Source organism: Budorcas taxicolor, chromosome 17 (genome assembly GCF_023091745.1).
Source record: "Budorcas taxicolor isolate Tak-1 chromosome 17, Takin1.1, whole genome shotgun sequence".
NCBI classification, from domain to species: Eukaryota; Metazoa; Chordata; class Mammalia; order Artiodactyla; family Bovidae; genus Budorcas; species Budorcas taxicolor.
The window spans coordinates 63,261,888-63,287,700 of record NC_068926.1 but is presented as its reverse complement, the minus strand read 5'-3'; the positions used below and the strand labels follow the sequence as shown (position 1 = coordinate 63,287,700).

Sequence of the window (25,813 nt, the reverse complement as noted above, 5' to 3'; positions counted from 1 at the left end):
GCAGGCTTTTTGTGGCAAAATCCTTAGCTGTGGTTTCAGTCATCTAGTTCCGCTCATCAGGGTTTCTGCCAATTTTCAGACCTGTCTCACTCGCCAGTTCTCTAAGCTTACAGGTATCCTTCCAACAACCTCCTTTCTGCTTAAATTACCTAGATTCTGTTGGCAACCCTTGGGCTCAGACCTTCAAGTGGTCCCTGTGACATAACCACGGGTCTTGCCTTTTCTTTTCTTTTTTTTTAATTCTTAACTTTTTTTTGTTATGTCTTGTCTCTTCTGAAAACAATGTTTATTTCATTTACGGGCTTATTGCGGTGGTTTCTCTTGTTGCCGAGCACAGGCTCTAGGCACGAAGGCCTCAGTAGTTGCAGTGCTTGGGCCCAGCTGCTCTGTGCCATGTGGGATCTCCCTGCATCAGGGATGGAACCTGTATCTCTTGCATTGGCAGATGAATTCTTTACCATTGAGTCACCAGGGAAGCCCTAGTTTTTTTTTTGTTTTTGTTTTTTTTTTTTTTAACATATGTTGGATCTTAGTTCCCTGACCAGGGATCAAACCCTCATTCCCTGCACTGGAAGCATGGAATCTTACCCACTGGACAGCCATGGAATTCCCCCCATGTGCCTTTCCTTAAGTGTGTCTTGCCTTTTGGATGTGTGTGACTTATGTCTCCTCACCCCTAACCTCCTCTCCCCAGATAGAGGGGTATCTTGAGGGCCCCCAAAGCAGTGCAAAAAATCAAAACCAGGTGTTTCATAGAAATGGAATCCTTCCAAAGTTCATGGAGCATCTTCTAGGGGGTCAAATTGTCAGCCTGATATAGCCAGGCTATATCAGAATTCCATGGACTGTATAGTCCATAGGGTCGCAAAGAATCAGACACGACTGAACAACTTTGACTCTCAAGAGGCACTTGAATTTGCATCTCTTGTTTCGGTGGGTAGAATGCTGCAGTTTCTGCCTTACTGTCCTTGTGTGCGTGCATGCTCAGGCATGTCCGACTCTTTGCGACCCCGTGGACTATAGCCTGCCAGGCTCCTCTGTCCATGGGATTTTCCAGGCAAGGAAAATTGGATTTTCCGATTTTCCAGTATTGGAGTGGTTGCCACTTCCTACTCCAGGGGCTCTTGCCGACCCAGGAATTGAACCTGTGTCTCCTGCATCAGTCGATGGGTTCTTTACCATTGTTGCCACCTGGGAAGCCCCTGTTGTCTTTGAGTGTGTCTTTTAAGGCCATGACTGGGATAGGAGTGGCAGAGTGAGATGAGCACAGACTTTGGAGTCATTCTCTAGCTGTTTAACCCTTGGAAAGTCCCTTAACCTCTCTGACTCTCAGTCTCTTCACCTCTCAAATGGAAATAATAGTTTGCAAGAATGTTGTGAAAAAGATCAGCCTGACACCGAGGGGGTATTCATTAAATGTTTATGAAAGATGGGATTCTGAGATCCCATCTCAGAAGGAGGAGGAGGAGACTTGGCTCAGAGTGGGTGCTTTGAAAATGAGCTTTCTCTTCCCGCAGCTTTTTTTCGAAGTAATCTCTCTCTCTCTTTCTTTTACTTTTAATTTCATATTGGTATATAGCCAATTAACAATGTAGTGATAGTTTCAGGTGGACAGCAGAGGGGACTCAGTCATATGTATCCATTCTCCCTCAAACTCTCCTCCCATCCAGGCTGCCACAACTTTGAGCAGAGTTCCCTGTGCTATACAGAAGGATGAAATAATCTTTTTTTGATTGAAATACAGTTGCTTTAAATATTGTATTAGGTTCAGATGTACAGCAAAATGAGATACACACACACACACATACACTTTTAATCTATTTTTCCCATTTAGGTTACTATGAGATATTGAATATAGCTCCTTGTGCTATACAGTAAATCCTTGTTCCCCCAGCTTTTTGATGGCTGGGCAGAGTTCCTGGGTAAGGATGTTTTGGCTGAGCCAGATTTGGGCACTCAGGCCACAATGCCCTCCAGTGAGGCCCTGTGGGTTAGAAATAGACAAGTCCCCAAATGGCTTAGGGACCATAGGTATAAGGTACAGCCCGTGGGCTTCTTGGAAACGAATTGATATCCTGTCCAGGCAGGTGAATCTGAGATTCAGACAGGCTCAAACCAGCGCAGCAGGCTTGGAGGGGCAGAAAGAAGCTGGATGGAGGGAGGAATAGGGCCCTGAGGCAAAAATCATAGGAGGAAGGCAACTGGCAGAGAGGCCAGGCCCAACAGAGGACGGGGCTGAGATGGGAGAGAACGGGTGTGCTGGGAACAATCGGAGACTGTGTGTGCCCACGTGGTCCTCGCTGACTGTGGATGGAGAAGCCCGTGGTGAGAAGGCTAAAAGGGACTTACGTGGGGCTCCTCCTCCCTGTAGAAGGTCCACAGGAAACACGGCAGGGGTCAGCAAATAGCCTCCCTGCTCAACAGGCAGGGGGACAGGGCCTGAGACGCACCCCCCCCCCACCCCCACCCTCCAGACAGCAGACAGCAGCTCAAGCTCTCCCGAAGTAACTGCTCTCTTCTGGGACCTCACAAAGTGCCACAGCACTTGTCAGAACCCAGAGCATCACTAGGATATTCGGTGAAGGGGATCGTGTCCAGGACAGGACCTGCGGGCCCACCATGCGGTGGGGTTGGGGCATGAGCGGTTATGGAGGCCTTGGAGCACCAAGACCGTCGGCGTAGGCCTGGCTGCAGCTGTGGTCCCTGCTGTACTGGAGGACCGTCTGCAACTGTTTGTCGCCGGCTCTGTGCCAAGCTCCACCCCAGGTGTACAGTGGGAGCAACGGGGTAGAGCTTCAAGGCAGCAGGGGAGATAAGAAGCAAGTGATCAGGCGATCAGGTGAGTCACTGGTGACTTGGAGAGGATCAGCTGGGTGGGGCTGACCGCCCAAGGCAGACTTGGTCCTTTGTGTCACCGTGGGAAGAGTGAGAGAGGGGCAGAGGGGCCACTGCTCTTTCCCCCCCAGGATTTGCCTTGTGGGGGTGCCTGGCCCACCTGAGAAGTCAGGGTGGCAGAATGGCCTGCCCAGGAGTGCAGGTCAGCCCAGTAGCCCCTCAGCAAGCCCACCCTGGCCTTCTCATCCTAGGAATGAGGCCAAGTGGGTGAGTGTGCTCAGAACCACTGGTGGGGTTGGCATTGTGCTTCTGCCTGCCCAGGCTCCAGGGCTGGGGCGTCACCTGTGACTCATCCCAGGTGGTGCTGGGGAGCAGCCTGCCATGCCCCCACCCCCACCAAACACACACACACACACACACACACACACACACCCCGGCTCTGGACTTCTGGACTTCTAGGAGAGGACCTGATCAGTGGTGTTTATGGAAGCAGGGGCTTATGATCACTGGGGCAGCAGCCAAAACCCTCCCCTTTGCAGGCCCCACAGCGGCCGTGATGAAATTCAAGGCTCTTTTCCACCGCTTCCTGTGGGCAGGGGGTGTGGTTTTGGGGGACGTGATATCAGCGTTTCTTAGTTTCTTAGGGGAGTGGCCTGGGCTGTCTTGCCACATCCAGAACACTTGCTCTAGGAGGCGGCCAGCTGGCTGTCCCCCTGACCCCCTTTGCTACTTCTCCCTAAAAACCACCTGCTTCCAAGTCCACCCTGTTTCTGCCTTTGCATCCCCATCGCATTCATTCAAACTGGGACACCCCGCCCGCCCTCCACCCCCCACTGACCTTTTGCTTCCCAGGTCATCACATTTCTCTGGATTCAAAGCCTGGTTCCCATCCATTTATTACCTCTGCATTTTCAGTTTCTCTATGTATAAACTAGGAAAAGTCTAGCCTCATAGAGTAGTTATCAGATTCTTCATCCAGCAAATACTGTGTGAGTTAAGAGACCCAAAGCCCTTTGAAAAGTGCCTGGCATGTGATAAGCACTCAATAAATGGTAGCTATTTCACTATTACTGTAATTAAATATTCACCGAGTGTCTATTCTGCTAGGCCTTGGGGATTCAGTGGTGAAGAAAACAGACAATGTTACAGTAGGTGAGGTCAGATGAAGGATGTGCGGCATCTGACACCTAAGGATCCCCTATAAGTAAGGGGATCTTCCCTCCTTCCTCGGCAGAAGTATTCCCAGCTCAGAGAACCCCTCTGGTTCTGTGTTCATCAAACCTATAGACCTGACCTGAGATGGAGGTTGTGAGATACTTTTGGCTGGTGGTAGAGCCCCCAGTGTCTGGTTACCTTGGGAGTGGGCCATGTGCCATCTAGGAAAAGTTTCCCGGGAGGAGTCCTGAGGAGAAGTCTAGCAGATGGGGCGGGGTGGTGGGGGGGGCAACTTCCAGGGTGGTGGTGAGTCCTTTCTCGTATCCCAGCCAGCTTCTAGAAATGGGGGTGTCAGGAGCTTGCCTTCCATGAGTCCTCTTGGTCGGGCCCAGGTTCCCCTTAGGACACTGACTCAGGCCTGACTCTCAGCAACAAAGTTGGTTCATCTCAAAGGTTTAAGCCTGGTTTTGCAATTTTCACATCTCATTCTGGAATTCAGACTTGCCACTCATGTGAGGGTGTGGCCTGGTGGTCATCGTGGTTTAGCTGCTCGGTCGTGTCTGACTCTTTGCAACCCCATGGACTGTAGCCCACCAGGCTCCTCTGTCCATGGGATTTTCCAGGCAAGAATACTGGTGTGGGTGGCCATTTCCTTCTCCAGGGGATCTTCCTGACCCAGGGATCAAACTCAAGTCTCCTGCATTGGCAGATGGATTCTTTAACACCGTGCATGCAGAGGGCATGGCCTAGGAGGTCTCAATCATAGGCAAGAAAGAGCACAAGCTGAAGCGGAGGGTATCTGAGTCCGTTCTAAGAAGCACTTCCAGGCTCTGGTCTCAATTTAAAATGCTTCTTGGGCCTTCCCTGGTGGCCCAATGGTTAAGAATCCATCTTCCAATCCACGGGAAGTGGGTTCAGTCCCTGGTTGGGGAGACAAGATCACACATGCCTCGGGGCAACTTCATTTGGCTCACCAAAATGAAGACCTGAAAGAATTAAAACAAACAAACAAACAAACCTTCTTGCTCCAGGGCGGAGGGACATCAGTGGGGATGGATTAGTTGCAGATAGAGGCTGGGTTAACTTTGCGGAGAGAGGGATTTTGAAATACCTTAGAAGTTATAGATATGGTTTAAATCTGGAAGTTGGATTTAGGTAGGAGACAGGACAGAGCTCCAGGCAGCAGAAAAGCTGAGGATGTTTATCATAATAGCTACTCTCTGTGGAGTGTTTACAGGTGTCAGGTGCTGTGCAAAATACATCATGTGCATTATCTCATGGAATCTTTACAACAGACTCATGAGGTTGCTGCTGTTATCATCTCCATTGAAGAGGAAAGAAGGCAAACGGCTCAGAGAGGTCAGGCCAGCCACCCAAGGCCACTTAGCTAACAGGTGACAGAGCCAGGACGTGGGCCCAGTGCCACTGTCACTACCTGGGCAAAGCATGACGTGAAAGTCAGAGTATTGAGCTCCAGAAGTAAAGGAATACTGGTGGGAGGCGCTTTGCCTTTATTAGAGGGATTTTTTTATTTGACTGCATGGCCTGAGGGGTCTCAGTTCCCCCACCAGTGACTGAAGCCAGGCCACAGCCATGAAAGCTCCAAGTCCTAAGCATTGGACCACCAAGGAATTCCCATACCACAGGGGTTTTTAACCCTGACTGGGCACTAGAATCATAAGGAAACAGGGACCTCCCTGGCGTTTCAGTGGTTAACACTCTCACTTCCACTGCAGGAGGCTCAGGTTCCATCTCCGGTTTGGGGAACTAAGATCCCACAAGCCTCGTGGCACCACTGGAAAACCAGCAACAACAACCAGGAAACAGTATAAAATGTAGATTCTTAGTCCCTACTTCCGGAGATACTAATCCAGTAAATGGAGCCTAGCATCCTTATTTTTCAGTTTTGTAAATGATTCTGTTGATTTGCGTTGAAAACTATTGCCCTACCCTGAATGGGGGTTTTCAGGGAGCTGACTTCTTCTCAATTCCAGTGGGCTTTAGGCTGGAATCCAAATCATCCTGAAGACGTTTGGGAAGTGGATCAAGGATACAGTTATGTCATTTGGTTGTTTTCAAATTGTGACTCTGCTGTAAACTAGGTATGTGACCTTGAACAAATGGTTTCACTTTTTTCAAAGCCTCAATTATACTGACTGTAAGGGGACATCCTGATTAATAAAATGGTTAAAGAATATAAGGGGTGGTAATGGCCAAGTAGTTTCATCAGAATATTTTTTTGTGTGTGTGGGCTCAGTCATGTCTAACTCTTCGTGACCTCATGGATTGTAGCCTGCCAGGCTCCTCTGTTCATGGAATTTTCCAGGCACGAATAACTGGAATGTGTTGCCATTTCCTCCTCCAGGGGAATTTCTAGACCCTGGGATCAAACCCGCATCTCTTGCGTTTCCTGAATTGGCAGGTGAATTCTTTTACTGCTGCACCACCTGAATGACTGTCTCTCAAACAGAAAATAAAATTAGCACTCTTGAGAGAAACAACAGAATCCACGGTCTGTACAATAACCAGCACACAAAAATCAAGTGCTAGACATAGGAAGAAATAGAAAACAGACTCAATCTCAAAGAGAAAAAGTGATGACCCAGGTGTTAGAATTAGCATCAAGGGGGGGTTCATGTTTGGGAACACATGTAAGAATTAAAGATTTTAAAATTAAAAAAAAATAAATAAAATAAATAAATAAAATGTTATGAAAAAAAAAAGAATTAGCATCAAGAACTTTAAAGCAACTCATAAATATTTTCAAACTCCGCCCACCCCACCCCCAAATATAGTCATAATGAAGGAACAGATGAGGAACTTCAGCAGAGAACTGGAACTATTAAAACAAAATCAAATGGAAATTCCAGAAGTAAAAAGTACAGTAACCGATATGAAGAATTAACTTGATAGGTTCAGTAGCAGAATGAATGTGACAAAGGAAAGAGTGAGTCTGCAGATAGATCAACACAAATTATCCATCCTGAAGACCAGGGAGAAAAGGAAATCACTGGAAAAAGTTATGCAGAGTTTCATGGACCTGTGGGACAGCAGTCAAAGATCTACATACCACGTCATCCAAATTTTAGGAAAAGAAAAGAGAAAGAATGGGGCATAAAGGTATTCAGAGAGAGGGCGTTCCCTGGTGACCTAGTGGCTAGGACTCCAAGCGTTCAATTCTGTGGCCTGGGCTCAATCCCTGGGCAGGGAATTGAGATCCTGAAAGCCATGTGGTGCGAACAAAAGAAAAATATTTGAAGATACAGTTCCTGATGATTTCTCAAAGTTAATAGATACATTTATAGATTCATAGAGAAAGAAATGGCAACCCACTCCAGTATTCTGGCCTGGAAAATCCCATGGACAGAGGAGCCTGGCGAGCTATATAGTCCATGGGGTCACAAAGAGCTGGACACAGCTTAGCAACTGAGCATGCGCATGAATGATGATAGTGACATTAAGGATCTTTGCATGGATGTGTTTAACATCTTTATGTCTTCTTTGGAAAAGTATAATTTAAGTCTTCAGCCCATTTTTAATTGGATTGGGTTTTTCTGATATTAAGCTATAAGCTGTTTATACATTTTGGATATTAATCCTTCATTGGTTATATCATTTGCAAATATTTTCTCCCATTCAGTTGGCTCTTTTTGTATTGTCAATGGCTTCCTTTGCTGCCCAAAAGCTTTTAAGTTTAATTAGGTCCCATTTGACTTATTTTTGCCTAGGTCTCCTTTATCTTAGGATATGTATATATATATATATATATACACATATATATTAGGAATATATATGTATATTCCTAATATATATATTAGGGAATTTTAGGGCAATGAAAGTATTCTCTATAATGGTGAATAGATATTATACATTTGTCAAAGCAGATAGAACTACAATTTATGTCAAAGAATGTCCTGCCTATATTTTCCTCTAGGAGTTTTATGGTTTTCAGTCTTGTATTTAAGCATTAACCACTTTGACTTTATTTTTGTGTGTTATGTGACAAAATGTTCTAATATCATGTAACTGCGCTTTTTTTCCAGAACCACTGATTGAAGAGACTGGTTTTTTTCATCATGTATATTCTTGTCTCTTTTGCCATAAATTAACTGAACATAAAAAATGTATAGATTCCAAAATCTCTGTGAATATTCACCAAAATAAGTCAAAGGCTGAGCCATAAACAAGCTTTAACAAATTCCAGAAGGTTGAAGCCTTACAGAGGATGTGCTCTGACCATAGCAGAATTAAATCAGCAATTAATAACCATAGGATAGCTGGGAAAGCCCCACGTATTTAGAAATTAAATAGCACACATCTAAAAATCCCATGGTATTCCAAAAACCTGCACAAGGATATTTATTCTATTTTATTCATACTTGCCAAAACCTGAAAGCATCCTAGATGTCCTTCAATAGGTGAATGGATAAGCAAACTCTGGTACATTCATACAATGGAATATAATTCAGTGATTAAAAAAATAAAAGCTATCAAACCATGAAAAGACAGAGAAGACTTGGCATATTGCTAAGTGGAAAGAGAAAAAAAAAAGGCCCAACTGAAAAGTTTACATACTGTATGATTCCAACTGTATGACATTCTAGAAAAGGCAAGTCTATGGATACAATGAAAAGGTTGGTGGTTGCCAAGGATTTAATGAGTTGGGGGGCGGGGGGGGGAATGGGAGGGTGGGAGAGAGGGACGGAAGGATGAATAAGGGGAACACAAGGGAATTTTTGGGCAATGAAAGTATTCTCTATAATGGTGAATACGTATTATACATTTGTCAAAACAGATAGAAGCTACAACACCGAGAGTGAACCCTAATGTAAACTATGGACTTTAGTTAATAAGAATGTACCGTTAGTGGTTCATCAACTGTACTGAATGTACCATGCTAATGCAAGATGTAAATCATAAGGGAAACCTTGTTGGGGAAGAAGGGGTGTGTGGGAACTCTCTGAACTTTCCCATCAATTTTTCTGTAAACCTAAAATTGGTCTTAAAAAGTTAAAAAAAAAATCTTTTTAAAGGAACATATGACCAAAGACTGAAAGTGACCTGACACCTAATAAGCTCAGCATGATGTACCTTCCCTCCAATCCTCTGTCTTACCCACATCCCTAAGAGAGATTTCTCTTCCCTTAAGGCTTCTCTTTCTCAGTCAAAGAGGAGGTCGTGGGGAACAGGGAGGGATGCTGAATTCGAGATCATGGGCGTCATGGCACTATCAGGTAGAACCAGTCGTTTTGAAACCTGGTTTGCCTTTCCGCTCACTCAAGCACTCATTCCACAAACTTTGAGCTTCTTTCCGCTGAGTTCTGCACTGGGATCTGAAGGTGAAACTGGCGACAGGCCACAGTCCCTTTCCACAAGGCGTGCACAGCCCAAGGGAGAGGATGACAAGTCAATAGGCAGTGACAGTTCACTGTACTAAGTGTTAAAGGACACGGGGGAAACTCAGGGGTCTGTGGGAACGCCAGAGAGGAGTGTCTAACTCAGCCTGGATTTGCTCAAGTGAGACTTTCTGAAGGAGGGGACATAGAACTTAGTCATTTCTTCATCCTGCAGCCCCACAGATTGCAGCTGCCCTCCTTTGTCTGTGGGATTCTCCAGGCAAAAATACTGGAGTGGGTTGCCATTTCCTCCTCCATGGGATCCAGGGATTGAACCTGCGTCTCCTGCATGGGCAGGCGGATTCTTTACCACTGAGCCACCAGGGAATCCCAAGGAGATAGAAACCAAGCCTCAAGTTTACGAGCAGCTGTTAAGAAGCAGAAAGCACAGCCCATTGGAAGCTGCAAGCGGTTCACTCTGTGCATGTGTGTGTGTGTGTGTGTGTGTGTGCGCGTGCACGCACGTCTGTGTGTGTGTATGTATTGGAAGGGAGTGTTGGAAAGAGGTGATAAGTGGGCTGGAGAGGCAGGCAGGGACCGGTCAGACCTGAGCCCTTGACCCTCTCAGAAGCAGCACCTACGCAGCCCAGTCAAACCTGGCAATGCCTGCTCCCTGGAGTCTGCACCTGCGGCTGGTGACGCGTCATGGGGAGACTCATCAAGTCCCTTGAACACACTGGGTAGGAGAAGCAATCCTATAATTACCGTGGTGATAATTAGAGGAACTTCCCTTGCCTCTTTCAACAAAAATTTCACAAGCTGTGGCCCTCTCACCTGTGCAGCAGTGGAGGGTGGGGTGCGGGGAGCCGGGCACCCCTCCTGCAGGGAGCCAGTGCCTGCGTCTCCTGCCAGGCACACCTGACTCCCCGGCTGAGGCCCAGAGGTGCCACGGATACCACCTGGGACCGCTCCAGCTTGGAGCTGAGTGCTGCTGGCAGAAGGACTGAAAGTGACTCCCCAGGTGCCCGAGGCTGGGCAGCCTCCAGCTGATGCACAGACTTGAGATTTACTCTAGCCTGGCCTTCTCCGGGAGGGTTCAAGCCTGCAGCAGTTCTGACCGGCACCTGGAGGTGCCTTCTCCATCTGGGCAACCTTAGCCTGACATACCCCAGCTACCAGTTTCTGGGCGCATACTCCATCTGCCGGGACCACATGCACAGGCTTCCATGGCGTGGGTGTCCCCTGGCCCTGCCCAGTGCTGTTTAGTTCACGTGTTTTCCCAAGAGACACTTGGAGGGGCCTCTAGTTTACATGGAAGAGAAGGAAAACTTTCTTCTCATTTCTCATCCCATACTTTCTCCCAGAACCCTTCTCGCCCCTTTCTTCCAGTGGATTCTTCTCAGGGCCCAGAAGGGTCCCTTTGCTTCTGGGAAGGCCTTGACCTTCTTTCATCAGCACCTCCTGTTCCATCCCTCCAAAACTTGAGTTTTCTCTTGGTTTTGCGTCCTCTGACTCACCGGGAATGAAAGCCCAGGTGAACTGCCCAGGGGCGCAGTGTGTCTTTTTGTTTTGTTAGTGACATGTCTGATCTGTTTTGTTCTCAGTCTCCAGGGAAGGAGCTTCCTCACCTCCCAAAGTCATTTGTGCCAGTAGCTTCTAGCCTTTTCCAGGGCCCTGATGTCTCACGTTTTTGAGACTCAGAATGACTACGTGTCACATTCAAGGGTACACTTGGCATTCTGTAAGACCATCTGGAAAAGTAGTAAGCGCTAAATGAACATCAAAAATTTAGGCTCTTTGCTTTTCCATCTCCTCATTATATCCACACATCCAGCGCCATTTAGAGCTGGGCAGGTATTTGCAGGGAGAAGGCAATGGCAACCCACTCCAGTACTCTTTTTTTTTTTTTTCCAGTACTCTTGACTGGAAAATCCCGTGGGCGGAGGAGCCTGGTGGGCTGCAGTCCATGGGGTCGCTAAGAGTCGGACACGACTGAGCGACTTCCCTTTCACTTTTCACTTTCATGCATTGGAGAAGGAAATGGCAACCCACTCCAGTGTTCTTGCCTGGAGAATCCCAGGGATGGGAGAGCCTGGTGGGCTGCCGTCTATGAGGTCGCACAGAGTCAGACACAACTGAAGCAACTTAGCAGCAGCAGCAGGTATTTGCAGGCTGGTATCTTTCTGTGAAAGGTCAGAGGAAGGGACCTTGGGGGTCTGGCATATTCTTGGGGCCCTGCCTCCAAATGTCTGGAGGGAATCTAATTTTATCATCTGGCCCTTTCCCCAGACTCACTGGTGGAGCTTCAGGAAACACACTGAACCCAACTGGTCCTGGTCACCAGCAGTGGGGGAAGGAAGGAGGAGAGATTGCTTCCGAACGAAAAGTACATTTGGCTTTCTCATGAAAGGGTTCCCCTTAGGGAACAGGCAAGCAGCAGATGTATGGGCAATGGCCAACTGATCCATTTGAAGATAGATTCAGGGCGTGGTGTTCCCCCGTAAGGCTGGGCAGGTCCTGGGAAACTGGAGCAGCGCTTGATCCCGGCCTGAAATTGGGCCAGCTGCGGAGGATCTTGAGAATACTGGTTTTGGGTGTGCCAGCTCTGCTACCTGTGGAGACCGGGGGTCTGGGAAGTCTACTGTGTCTGTTGCCCAGGCGTGCTTCTAAAGCCTGGAGCTGCACGATCATTTTCATTCATGAACATAGTAAGTGGCCGGGAGGCTTAGCTAGGCCCTTCAAAGTCTAGCCTCAGAGCAGTCTTTCAGTCTCTTCTCTGAACACTCCGCAGCAGGAATCATCCATCCCACTCCTGGATCCAAGCTCACTCCAAGCCTTCACATCGTTGGGACTTGCCTCATGTCATTCTCTTTCTAAAGAGTGTCTTTTCTCCTATCAACACGCTCACTCTTTCAGATCACCTCATCAACTCCTAGCAAAGCATTGCCCAGTGCCCCGGGATTCAGTTCATCTCTCCCTCCTCTCTCCTAAGCCCCAGATTCACTCTGTGAATCTGGTCTGCTGCTGCTGCTGCTACTAAGTTGCTTCAGTTGTGTCCGACTCTGTGTGACCCCATAGACAGCAGCCCACCAGGCTCCACCGTCCCTGGGATTCTCCAGGCAGGAACACTGGAGTGGGTTGCCATTTCCTTCTCCAATGCATGAAAGTGAAAAGTGAAAGTGAAGTTGCTCAGTCGTGTCCGACTCTTAGCGACCCCACGGACAGCAGCCTACCAGACTCCCCTGTCCATGGGATTTTCCTGGCAAGAGTACTGGAGTGGGCTGCCACTGCCTTCTCTGTGAATCTGGTCCTGCCCCATTAAATTTTCTCCTGTATCTGCCTGCAGATGGACTGTTCCCTGAGCTTTGCTCTTGCGTGGTCAGCTCCTTCTCATCCTTCAGGTGTCAGCTGTCACCTTCTCCGCCAGGCCTTCCTTCACCATGGAAACTAGGCTGCACACCCCCTCACGCTGTGTCCCATTACCTTGTGTTATCATCTTCATAAAACTTAGCAGCATCTGCAAGCACCTTCACTTATTTGTCGGCTTGGGCTATCTGTAAGTCTTTTCCTCTAGAATGTAAGCGCTCAGAGGGCAGACCCAGCAGAATGAATTGATACATGGTTGGCACCCAATAAATATCTGTTGATGGATTACATGAAGGCGAGTATGGGGTATTCGACTTGGCCCCTCGAGGACTTGGCACAGAGCCTGGGCGCAATAAAAGCTGGCTGCGTGGAGTTATTTGCTAAACGAATGAATGAACCAACGAGCAGACCAACTAAGCGAGGCAGCGTCCCGCCTGCTGACTGACAGGTTGACTGACACTTGGGAGCCCGTGGCCAGCAGACTCTTGATGGATGGGTGACAGCTGAGTGGTAGTCAACAGACGCGCACGGGGTTCCTGACTGGCTGGCTGCAGCAGCCCCTCGGAAAGGGGAAGGGAAGAGGGCCCCCCAGAGGCGACCGCCCCGCGTGGGGAGGGGGCGGCACCAAGCGGCGGGAGGCGGCGCAACCGCCAGAAGCCGAGCGAGCAACAGTCGCCTCGAACCGAGGAACCGACGTCTCCGCGCATGGGCCCGGCGCGAGGGGCGGGGCGCGCGCGTCACGTGAGCGTGTTTTGGGCACGTGACCCACGCAGGGCCAAGGCTCACCCCCCGCCCCCTCCTCGCCTCCCCTCGGCGGGTGTGAGCCGAGCGGCCTCGCCTCACCGCCTAGCGCCCCCCTCAGTCGCCGCCGCCTCCGCCTCCGCCTGCCGGCCATGTCCCCGGGCCGCCGCCGCCGCCGCCGCACGAGCGCGGCGCCCCTGCGGCCCAGCGCGCAGTGAGCGCGGGGCCCTCTTGCCGTTCGCCCGCCCCGGGGCCCCCTTGTTCTCAGTGCCGCCGCCGCCGCCGCCATGTTGGGTTTAGAGCCGCAGCGGAGCCGCCGCCGCCGCCGCCGGTGAGGGAGGCCGAGAGCGGAGCCCGCCCCGCCCCGGGGCCCAGGGAGCGGGTCCGCCTCGGAGCCCGGCCTCTCCCCGCCAGTCACTTTCCCGGGCCGTCCGCCCGCGGTGTGAGCGAGCGAGCGAGCGCCGGGCCGCGGCCGCGCCTTCCGCTCCCGGCCCGAGCGAGCCCGCCGCCCGTTTGTTCCCCTGCCGCCGGGCCCGGCGCGGCCCGAGCCTGCAGCAGAGCCCTCGAGAGTCAGCGCCATGGCGGAGCAGACCTACTCGTGGTGAGTGCGGGGCTCGGGGAGGCCGGGGCGCGGCGAGGGTGGGGGTCGGGACGCCGGCGCGGCCGGCCGGCGAGGAAGAGGAGGAGGAACAGGTGCGCTTCGGGGGTGGAGGGGGGCTGGGGACCGCGGCATAGGGGTGCACGCCCCCCTCGCCCCCTGCCGGAGGGGGCGGCTGGCGCTCGCGGAAGGCGGTGAGCGGCCGGGGGCCCGGCGTCCGAGGAGGGGCTTGGAGGAGGCGGCGGCCGCGGCGGATGTCATCTGGTCATGGGCGGAGCAGGTGATGGAGAAAGGGGAGCTTGACCCCGAGGTGGGAAGCCCACGCGAGGGAAATGGATTCCCACGGGCACTCCGGAACCGACCCGAGGCGGGAGGCTGCTGGCAAGGAGGAATGGACCAGGTGGAGAGGGGCGGGTCGGGGCAAAGGCGGGGGGCCACCGGGCCGAGAGGCATCTTCTGAGAACAGGTGATACGAGGTCGAACTTGGAAGTTGTCAGGGAGGAGGAGCCACCTCCACTGGGGCTGCTCCTTACCCGTGGGATGGGGAGTGAAGGGAAGAGTTGATGAGGTGGGCAGAGGCCCAGACGTGAGCAGAGGAAAGCCGCGGAAGGGGAGAGTCCGGGGAACCCTGGAGGCTACACCCTGCTGAAGAGGTTGGAAGGGGAGCCTGTTTGGAAAACTAGATTTTGGAGAGGAAGTCGCTGATGACAGTGGGGCCTGGCAGAAATCTTTGTGAGGGTCGGTACCCTGTTCTGTAGAATAGGACGTAGCCCGGTGCCCTGGGGCAAGTATGGGGATGAAGGAGCTACAAGTCTTGTCCATTTTAGAGAGACTTTTAAAAAGTTATAAGATAGCTTACTAAGGGCTGACAAGCGTACTGTGTAGTTCATGGAGTGAGAACTATACCTGTCCTGAGAAGGGAGGGCTGAGGTTTGGGGCGAGGGGGATGCACCTCCCTTTAGCAGGCTGGGGTGGAATATATGCTGGAGGGGGTTGAAGGAGTGACGATAATATCCATGAGGAGTGGAGTGGAGAGGAAGCGAGAAATGGGATGATGGTAGGTGCAGAGATGGGAAATCTGGTTGCAGTCTAGAGCGATTGTTCGAAGATCGTTTTCTCTTGGAAGCCAATGTGGTTTTTGATAAAACTGTAGGCTTTCCCTTCTTAGAAAAGAGCATAGTGGAGTGGGAAGAGCTTGGCGTTTAGAGTTGGTTTGGACGTCGGGTTCACCTCTTAACTTGCTTTATAACTCGACAAGATAGTAAGTTCTCCATTCTTTTCCCCTTACCTACAAAATAGAATTATCTTTCTCATAAGCTGTAAGGAGTAAGTGAATTCAGTTTACAAACTACCGGGTAAACTGTAAGGTGCTATACCTTACTACATTATAATTATCTTAGGGGAACAGCAAATAAATGAGTAATACCTGAAAAGAATGGCTTTGGATGAAGGCTTTAACCCAGGGGAGGATTTGTGGTGGCTGGGGTTATGATAAGTGAGGAACACATTATGTCTTCTCATAGGGAAAGAGGATTGGTGACTGAAGAAGATAATTCAAGAGAACTTCAGTTACATGCATACAAAAAAGAAAAAAAAGAAGATAACTTAGAGAAAGCAATGCTAAAGGAAGAATGAAAATCCTAATGAACAATTGTGACAACATATATATTTTTAAAAAGACGTTTAAACTTCTTTGATTATTTTGAGCAACGGTGAACTGCCTCTCCAATGCACGTGGTTCGGAACACCGGATTAGATTCAGGCTTTCTCATGGACAGAGTAAGAAAGCAAGTGCAGGTGCCCCTTGCATGCCTCATCTTGAGCTTCTTAACACGCTGGCCCCGCTGAGTGTCCTGATGGCCGCCCTGCTGTCTGTAGCCTGCTGTAGAGGGGCTGTGGATGGTTCAGAGAGTAAGCGCAGCAGCCGAGAAGTGGGGATAGTGAGAGTGTTTTACTAGGTACTAGGTAGGCCACATTCTTGTGTGATGTTGGACGGCTCTGCTAGTTAAGGTGGTGGGGGGAGACTGTTGTAAGGCGGAGGTGTTTTGTGAAGTTTGACACTCTATAAGATTTATCCTCCTGAATACTTGCTTCAAGCTCAGGTCCCTTAATTTGCTTTAAGGTGAAGAAAGAAGCTCCATGAAATCGGAACGCTTAGCTCCTCACCTTAAGCACGTTTTGAGATGGAGAAAGTTTTTACATTATCTTGAGAGAGAGTTGGGAAACCAGGCATCGTCTTGAGAAAGGGGAGAGAGGATTGGGAAACGAGACAGCTTTCTTCCTGACTGGTTCTTCCCAAGTCAGTCGGGGGGTGGTTTAAAGAGCCAGCCATGTGGCATTTAACATATACACTCAGTTGATTCTCACAAGTACCTGAGGCAGGTGATCTCTCTTTTATAGAGGAGGAAACTTAGGCTCAGGAGCCCAAATGATTTGTCCAAGATACTTCACCTGTGATGCTTTTTTTTCAGGACAGGAATTCTCCATCATTTTATTCATGTTCACTGAACTATTAAGTTCAATGAGAACTTAATATTCAATGAGAACTTAACTATTGAACATATTAAGTATGGAAAAGGTAATCTCAAAGTACGTGCAGACCTTTTTGGATTGTCTTGTCATATTGGAATATCTTTGTCACTGTTCCGTTGGTTTGTGTAAACAATCAAGAGTTAATTTTTTTGAAAATAGTCTTGCACTTTATTTGTATGTGGCCTTTAGGAAAGTCAGCCTTTTGGAGACTACTGTGCTATGGATTTGTCTGAAGATGGAGTCAGTGAAAAATGCAGGAACATTCGAAAATAGGTTCCTTTAGGGTTTTTGTGAGGCAGACATGTAAGTTATAAGAGAAAATTGGCCTTGAGTTGATGATTGTGGAAGCTCTGGCGAGTCCATTTATCCTGTATACGTTTTACATGTTGAAATTTTTCACGGTAGTTTTTTTTTTTTTTTTAAAGAAAGCCCCTACACATATGTTGATGCTGTTCTCTGGTTTCTTGTGCCTGCTTTTTTTCCTAGCAAATTCAGTCAGTTCTGTTACCCAGCTGTGATGCTTTTTCTGACCACCCCGGCTGAAAGTGAGCTCTTTCTTTTAGACACTTGTTCTGTCTGCCTTACTTCTTCTTTTCACATGTGAATACCTAGTCTCCTCACTGGATGGTAAGCTTTTTGATCAGCAAGGTGTTTTTACCTGCTCTGTTTCCGACCTGGGCAGGTTCACCCCTCCTTAGGTAACTTGGTGGTCTCCCTCTCCTGAGAGGTCACCATATTGATGCCAAACTTGGTGCGGACACCTGATCAGCATAGTACATACAGCCCAGAACTCCTGGGCTCAAGCGATTCTCCACCCTCAGCCTCCTGAGTAGCTGGGACAACGGGTACACGCCACCGAGCCCAGCTAAGCTTTTTGAAGGTCTGTTGTTACGTTGCTAAGCCTTGTCTGATTCTTTGCGACCCCTTGGCTATGGGATTTCCCAGGCAAGGATACTGGAATGCATTGCTATGCCCTCTTTCAGGGGATCTTCCAGACCGAAGGATCTCCATTGGCGGGTGGATTCTCTACCACTGAGCCACCAGGGAAACCCAAGCTTTTTAGGGTTAGGATGCAATCCCATTAACTTTTGTCCTCCTCTAGCACCCAGCACTTTGTCTTGCCTATAGCTCGTGCTTAGTAATTACTGAACGATTGAATATATAGGTTTTCAGGGTGGTTCATCCTTTGTTGAAAGGATAAGTGTCAGGGGCAGATCCAGAACGTTTACACCAGGATGTTTATAGGTGTTGTCCCTGGGAGAGCTTGACTTTGGATCTCAGTACTGCCACTTCCTTCCTGGGCTGAATGTCATAAAGTATCTACCTCTCTGCTCAGTTTTCCACCTCCCCTTCTTCATGCAGCCAAGCCTCAGATCGTTTTTAAGATCAAAACCCAGAAAATAATCCTTTGCTGTGCACAGGTTTCCTGACTATATTCTAGAGAGAGTAGAATACGTTTTCTTAATATCAGTTCAAGCCTAAGCTTACATTAATCTAGCTTCCTCAACCAAAATACCAAGTAGGTTATTTTGTTAATGTCACCAGTATCCATTAACTGCCAACTTCAATAAAAAATTTTTCACACTGAAAAAAGAAAAAAATGTAAGGGGAAGCTGCAGACAGCTGAATTTTGTAAACTTATAGTTACAAAAGAAAGCTTCTGGTAACTTAGTTCCCTGGTGTCTCAGTGCTTTCAGAGTGAGGGTACCGTCCCTTAATAGTTTTAAATAAAAACGATTGACAGAAGTTAAAATAATTGGTAGTAACAGCACAGTCTTTATCACGATCAACCGCAAGTTTCTCCTTGTCTTGTTTTTATTCATAAACACTGAGGAAATAAAATAATGCACGTGAAAACACACGTTGAAGGTGCAAACTAGAGTTTCATTAATTTGAGAAAAACACCTTGCTCGATGTATATTTATGAGCAGTTGTTGTAGCGTAAGGTGGGGGAGAAACATCCTTCTCTCTCAATGGAGTCCCTGCAGTGCTTGTGTATAGTTGCTCTCGGTAAAAATCACTTATGTTAGGGCTAATCTTGGTGCAAGCAGGGGTTGGGGGCGGGAAGTGAGCCCGTGTGAACCTCATTCAGATGAATTTGTTATCAAAGTATTGGTAGTATATCATAATTTGTTGTGTTTTCTGTGTGCTGCGGCTTTAGAAGCATTGATCGATAAGGAAACCAAGGCTCAAGGGTATAAGTAACTTGCCCAAGTATATAAATGGAAAAATGGTTCTAAGTCTAGACTATCGGACACCAAAATTCTAACACTGACTGTGTCCTGCTTTGTCCATAGTCACTACTCTCAGCCAACCCTCTTCTGCTTGAATTTCTTTTTAGTCTCCGCACTGGTTCCCTCCATTCTCTGCACAACCACCATCCATTCTCCTGAGTAGTCTTCTGACAGCCTGATTCAGGTCACCTCAGTCCTCTGTTCAAAACTCTTCAGTGGCTTTTGGCCACATTAGAATAGAATCCTTAATGGGGCTCCTCACATTTTGTGTGTGTTTTTGAAGGATGTCAGTAAACCCGAAGTTACACAGATGAACGTCTTTCTCATTTGGTGCTCTGTCCAGTGCCTGGCAGAGAATAGGTGGTTTGGCAAATATTAAAATATTTACTGAACAGACGAATGTGCATAGCTCCACCTGGGCTGCCTGTCTGAAGATGTGCTCTGAGGACTGCATTATACTGGGGTGAGATGTTGTTGTGGTAAAGGACATCGTTATGTCAGAGGCTTGTGAATAATGCTAAAACCGGAGAGTGAAAAACAAGGTGGCTCTCTGGAGCAAATGGAAGCTGCGTCTGTTTTGGATTTCTGTTACGTATCACGATCTCTGTTGGCATCATATCTGATTGTGCATTGTGATCATTGCATCTGCTGAAAGTTTACCAGAGAGAAACTATTTACTTGAAGATGTGTGAGCAGCATTGTAGACTTTAGACTTGGTTTTATTTTTAAAACATGTTTTGCCTGTAGTTACAGTGCTGTAGTAGTAATGTTTTGGTGATACATGATTCAAGCTAAAATTAGCCGAAGCTAAGACTATGAATTTGTATTGAAATAATTTTCCTTAGTGTTGCATATAAAGCCTTGGGGAGGGGGAGAGCTGAAGAGTTAGTAACCATGTCAGCCTGTAATTTATCAATGAATTAAAATCCCTACCGTTCAAGCATTTCTCAAAATACATTTCGGTAATCATTTACTTTAGAGATATAAATGCCGCTGTGTTGAGGTATTACGTAGTTCTGTATAACTGTATTTTACTTTAACATTAGTAACTTAGTTTTCATCATTCTTACCTGTCTCATTAAGCCATCCTATGAAAAATCGAGGATGTCCTGAGAGTGTCTCGTGAGGTCCTGTTTTAGTTGGCTATGTTTAGCACCTGAAATTTTTATGTGATTGCTGTCCCTGACAGTAGAGCCATAAGTATAATTTGATTTTTCAGAATTCTATATTTTCTGGAGTTTAATGATTCCTTCTTAGGATTTAAAGGAAAGTAGTGGTTTTATTTGTTGTATATATAAATCAAGAAACGTTAGCAACTTTGAGTTTCTGTGGGTTATTTCCTAATCCTCACTTAAAGAATTAGAGGCAGAGTGCGCCTCTTCTGGAATTCTTAACCCCTTGGGTATCTAGAGGAGCTCCAGGTGATCAAATTCAATTTTACAGGGAAAATCTACAGTTAGTTCCCATGATGCTCACAATGAATTACCTCTCAGATTTTGTTAATAGGTCTCATTAGAGCCACAGCTTAAAATAAAGCAGACGCACTCATTTGCCATGATAAGACTAGACTGAGCTCCTCTGAAAAAGTTAGGTTTTTAAATACTTTTAAGGCATTAGTCTGAATAGGCATTAGTCTGAATATGCATTAGTCTAATAGAGACCTAATAGGAAATCCTATTTCTTGGTTTGTTCAGTTCACTCTATCTTGGAAAGAAAACTTGATAATCTGTTTTGGAGTTCCAGGTTTGATATGAAGAGCCGCTAGAGGATTTTTTTTAAAGGCACTAAAGTAGAGGTGTGTCTTGTTTTTTACATGTGTGTAAATTATACTGAATATAAGTGATCACTCATTAAATTTTATTTGAAACCCTAAGATAGGGTCTAATTCTGTTCTGGTTTCTTTAAATTGATAAATCTTTAGTTGGAGGGTGATTTTCATTTCTTGATTCAGTTCAGTTGAGTTGCTCAGTCATGTCTGACTCTTTGCGACCCCATGAACTGCAGCACACCAGGCCTCCCTGTCCATCACCAACTCCCGGAGTTTACACAAACATGTCCATTGAGTCGGTGATGCCATCCAACCATCTCATCCTCTGTTGTCCCCTTTTCCTCCTACCTTCAATCTTTCCCAGCATCAGGGTCTTTTCAGATGAGTCAGTTCTTCCCGTCAGGTGGCCAAAGTATTGGAGTTTCAGCTTCAACATGAGTCCTTCCAGTGAACATTCAGGACTGATTTCCTTTAGGATGGACTGGTTGGATCTCCTTGCAGTCCGTGGGACTCTCAAGAGCCTTCTCCAGCACCACAGTTCAAAAGCATCAGTTCTTCGGTGCTCAGCTTTCTTTATAGTCCAACTCTCACATCCATACACGACTGCTGGAGAAACCATAGCCTTGACTAGATGGAACTTTGTTGGCAAAGCAATGTCTTTGCTTCTTAATATGCTGTCTAGGTTGGTCATAACTTCCCTTCCAAGAAGTCTTTTAATTTCATGGCTGCAGTCACCATCTGCAGTGATTTTGGAGTCCCCTAAAATAAAGTGTGCCACTGTTCCCATCTAGTTGCCATGAAGTGATGGGACTGGATGCCATGATCTTAGTTTTCTGAATGTTGAGCTTTAAGCCAGCTTTTTCACTTTTCTCTTCCATTTTCATCTCTGATTAACTGGTTCAATCCCTGAGTCAGGAAGATCCCCTGGAGGGAGGGCACGGCAACCCATTCTAGTATTCTTCCCTGGAGAATGTATGGACTGAAGAGCCAGGCAGGCTACAAATACAGTCCATAGGGTCACATGGAGTCGAATGTGACTGAAGCAACTTGGCACGTAGCCACAGTCTTGTGTTAGTCCCAGTGTTGAATTTTGTACAGTGGTTATTAATGCCTGTCCTACTCCACAGGGTTATTGCCAGTATTCAATGAGATAATATATGTGAAAAGGCTTTGAAAATTGGTACATGCAATATAAAAGCAAGTTATTTGTTCTCTACGTTTTTAGACCCAAATTGGCTCCAGGTAGCGTTCCTCACTGCAGAAAAGATTTTCCTTTTTATAAAAACATGTTTTAAAATGGAAGTATAGTTGATTTACAGCATTATTGGTTTCAGCTGTACAACATAGTGGTTTAATGATTTAATATTTGTGTAGATTATACTCCATTTACAGTTGTTATAAAATATTGGCTATATTCCTTGTGCTGTACTGTATATCCTTGTAGGTTATTTGTTTGATGCATAGTAGCTTCTACTTCTTCATCCCCTATCCCTTTCTTGTCCCTCCCCACAAAAAAAGTTTTATTGTTTCACAATTTAACCAACATTTAAACTTTGAGATGTTTATTCTAGTGAGAATTCTGTGGAAATGTTTGAATAATGCTGCATAAAAAGAACTAGAAATGTTAGTTTGTAAGTTGTCATTGATTTCAGTTGTTGCCTTTGAAATGTGTTATAAGTGAAACGCTAGCTGGTCCATTTCTGACTCTTTGAGACACCATGGACCATAACCCTGCCAGGCTCCTCTGTCCATGGAATTCTAAAGGCAAGAATACTGGAGTGGGTTGTCATTTCCTTCTCCAGGGGATTTTCCCAACCCAGGGATTGAACCCAGATCTGCATTGCAGGCGGACTCTTTACCATCTAAGCCACGAGGGAGGTCTTGGTGTTGTAAGGTCATCTTTTAGTAACAAGTTTCACAGTCCACTACTACTTAACCAGAAAAACAGAAAATTTGTGACTTGAGTTAAAGTTAAATTTTTTTTGTAAGTTTATTTTATTTTTATCTTTTGAAGGTAGTTTCCTTCATAATCGTGGATAATACTCTTCTTTGCCTGTTTTTTGTTTTTGTTTGAAGTGCACAGGAAATTTTTCTACCTTAAAATGCCTGAGGAGGGCCTGTGAGCGGTGGGTTATCTGTTTTCCTCACTCTTCACGTTTGCCAGGCACACCCACTTCCCTCTGTCTGAGGGCCTCAGGCTTGGGCTTCACTCTTGACCTAAATAGGACATGTGTAGCCAAGTTTTGTTAATTGTTTCTTGAACCTGGTTATACACATTTGACCTAAGTATAGTGCATGACTTTTTGTTGTTTTCTTGTCTTAATTTTTGCCCAGAATAGTCTAGCTTGGCTTTCCAAATTTGACTAAATCTTCAGGCCTTGCCTGACAGTCTTAACTTTTAAACCTTTGACTGTATGCTCTGGTTTTGTAAATGCCCAGAAATGTACATTCATTTCTCAGAAGTGCTTGCAAAAATACTCCTGTTAGAAATATAAGCTAGTTTTAGAGAATGAATTCTCTTACCTATGCCACTGAGTACAAGCACTAATATCTTAAAAACATTAAGGTTTAATACCTTAAAAACAGTTTCAAACCTAACTTCATAGGGCTCAGTTGAGTCTTATTACAGGAATACTTCCTGGGACCACAGGTGGGATAGCTGAAGGGAGAGTACAGAGAGGACAGAATGAGAGACTCGAGTTGAGCCCTGGGATACTCAGTTGAGAAATGGAGGAAAGAAGAGTAGTCAAGAGATGTTTCCTCAGAGGTAGGGTAATTAGCAAGGTGTGATGGTGACAAAAGGCTCAGAGAATCTTCAGGGGCAGCAGCGCAAAAAGTGTCAGGACCAAAGAGAATGAAGGAAACAGGCTGTGGAATTGGCAAAGGAAGGCATTCCTGAAAGTGTGCTAATAAAGATCAGAGTAGAGGGGCTGAAAACCAAATTAGGGGTGGACAGTGAAGAAATAAAGGCATCCTTTGGGTACTGGCCATTTGTTTGAGAGATGAGATGTGAAAGACAAGGAAGGAAGATGGTTGATAGAGACAGCAGAGTCATTAGGGTCTTTTGTTTTTATTTTATGTAAGGGAGAGAATTGTGTATCTGAAGCCAAGGAGGAGAAATTGATCTTGGAAAGAAATTGTTTTGGTTTTCTTTTTTTTTTTTTACTGTAGTTTAGAGATTTTTTTTTTAAACTCATGGATTTCAGTTAGGAGTTGTGAAGAGGACTCAGTGGGGACGAATGCTGTGTCATGCACATATAGTCTGTTTCTGTTGATCTTTGCTTGTCACTTGTTTGGATTGTATTGCATTTGAATTATTAGGGTTTTTTTTTAAATTGCCTACAGAGTAAAATCCAGTCTTCGGTCTGATTGTCAAAATAACCTGGCCTTTTAACCCTATTGTCCTGTATCTTTAAAAATGTGTTGTTTCTGCCAGGCTGGATTACTCACTGGTTCCCCTTTTCTTTAAGCTGGCTGGTGTACCTGGTTAGCCTTTCTCTGTCTTTCAAGGTCCAGCTGAAATGCCGTCCTCTTGTTGCAGCCTTCTGATTGGCCCAGGAGAAATATTTTTCTGATGCCTGCACTTCTTTATCTGATCCTGTCAGATAGCTGTGCTTTTACGATTTTCTGACCTTGTATTGAATGTATTTATGTGGCTCTCTTCCCACCTTGGCGGTGAACTCTGGAAAGGTAGGATCAGAGTCATTAATTTCGCAGTTTAAGGATCTGTAATACATAATAGATGATCAGGTTTTTTATTTTCCTCCAAAGAATGATTACCTTGGCGGTGAAGTTTGTCAGGTGCAGGATTTTAGAATAGAATGTGTCCTTAAAAATAAAATGTCAGGGCACATAGAAGAGAAAGCGATACTTGCCTGATGTCTCATTGCTCTTTGAAGAAAATACAAGAGTAGAATTGTTACTGTTAAGTTGGGTCACCTGTTGTGGGCAGATGTACCTGACTTCCTAATATCCATTCAGCACATAGAGAATGAAAGTGGCTCAGCCTGGGAACTGAACTCCTAAGGGAGACCTTTACAGAGGACCACGGGCCCTTTAGAGTAGTCATCTTCGTTCATCTCCAGGCCTCAACGCCCACACACTGACTGCCGTGTGTATATAATTCTCCCAGATCGACGCTTGTTACATATGTGACATATAGGACACTTATAACCGGCACTTGTTACGTATGTGACATATAGGACACATATGAATCGGCACTTGTTACATATGTGACGTATAGGACACGTATGACACATACACAAGTAGAGGAGCTCTGCTGTTTTGTTTCTGCAGTTAGCAAAACAGTTTTGGGGAAGTTCTTTTCAAATGAAGATAGTTTGCAGGAAACTTCCTTTGAGAGCTCAAAGCTATATGGATACTACTTTCTGAATAATTTAACATTTTCTCTCTCGTTACTATTTCAGAAATTCATATTTTTTGTGTTTAAGCTTCTGTTTAAAAAGTTAATGTTTTTAAAGATAGAAACTTACATTTCATCTTTTTCCTGTTTCTAAAAGACTGTTAACTTTTTTTTTGTTTTTTGTTTAATAATTCTTCAGAATGGCAATTAGAGAGTTGTAACTTTAATTTTCAAAATGTATTGGAGTATTGTTGATTTAAAATTGTGTGTTTCTGCTGTACAGCAGAGTGAATCAGTTATACATATATCCGCTCTTTTTTTAGATTCTTTTCCCATATAGGTCATTACAGAGTTTTGAGAAGTTCCCTGTGCTGTACAGTAGATCCTTATTGGTTATCTATTTTATATAAAATAGTGTGTCAATCCCAGTCTCCTAATTTATCCCTTCCGCCCTGATAGCCATAAGTTTTCTATGTCTGTGACTAATTTTGTTTTGTAAATAAGTTCATTTGTACCATTTTTTAAGATTCCTTATATAATCAATATCATATGATATTTGTCAGAAAGGGCAATTCTAAAAGATCTCCTGGATTGGTGTGTGCATGTTTTAAATTTCATAGATACAGTAGTGAGTCAGTCTTAGGTCAGAATTAACTAACCTAGTCGTATGGAATAGGCATAAACCTGAAGTTTGGGCAACTAGGAGCTTATTTTGAACCTTTGCATTCTGTGCAGTGGTGAAAAATAACCTACAGGCCTAAGGATGATCTGTTAGCTCGGCTAGCAGAAGTTCTGGCTTTCATGAATAGCAGAAGTTCTAAAAGCTGAACTTAAGGTTATCGTGAACTTAGAAAGGAATTACAGGTAGGAGAGAAGTACATAGCA

At 46.0% G+C, this 25,813-nt stretch overlaps 1 protein-coding gene across 2 annotated transcripts in view; it reads left to right on the top strand.

The window, feature by feature from the left end:
- Positions 1-13,954: 13,954 nt before the first annotated feature.
- SPPL3 (signal peptide peptidase like 3) overlaps positions 13,955-25,813 on the top strand; it is a 99,460-nt gene continuing 87,601 nt past the window's right edge. Inside the window, exon 1 of one of the 2 annotated variants that reach the window (XM_052654653.1) lies at positions 13,955-14,034. In XM_052654653.1, coding sequence (XP_052510613.1) covers positions 14,012-14,034 — 23 coding nt within the window. In that variant the 5' untranslated portion in view covers positions 13,955-14,011. The remainder of the gene's footprint in view (positions 14,035-25,813) is intronic. The other variant, XM_052654652.1, reaches the window with a different exon arrangement.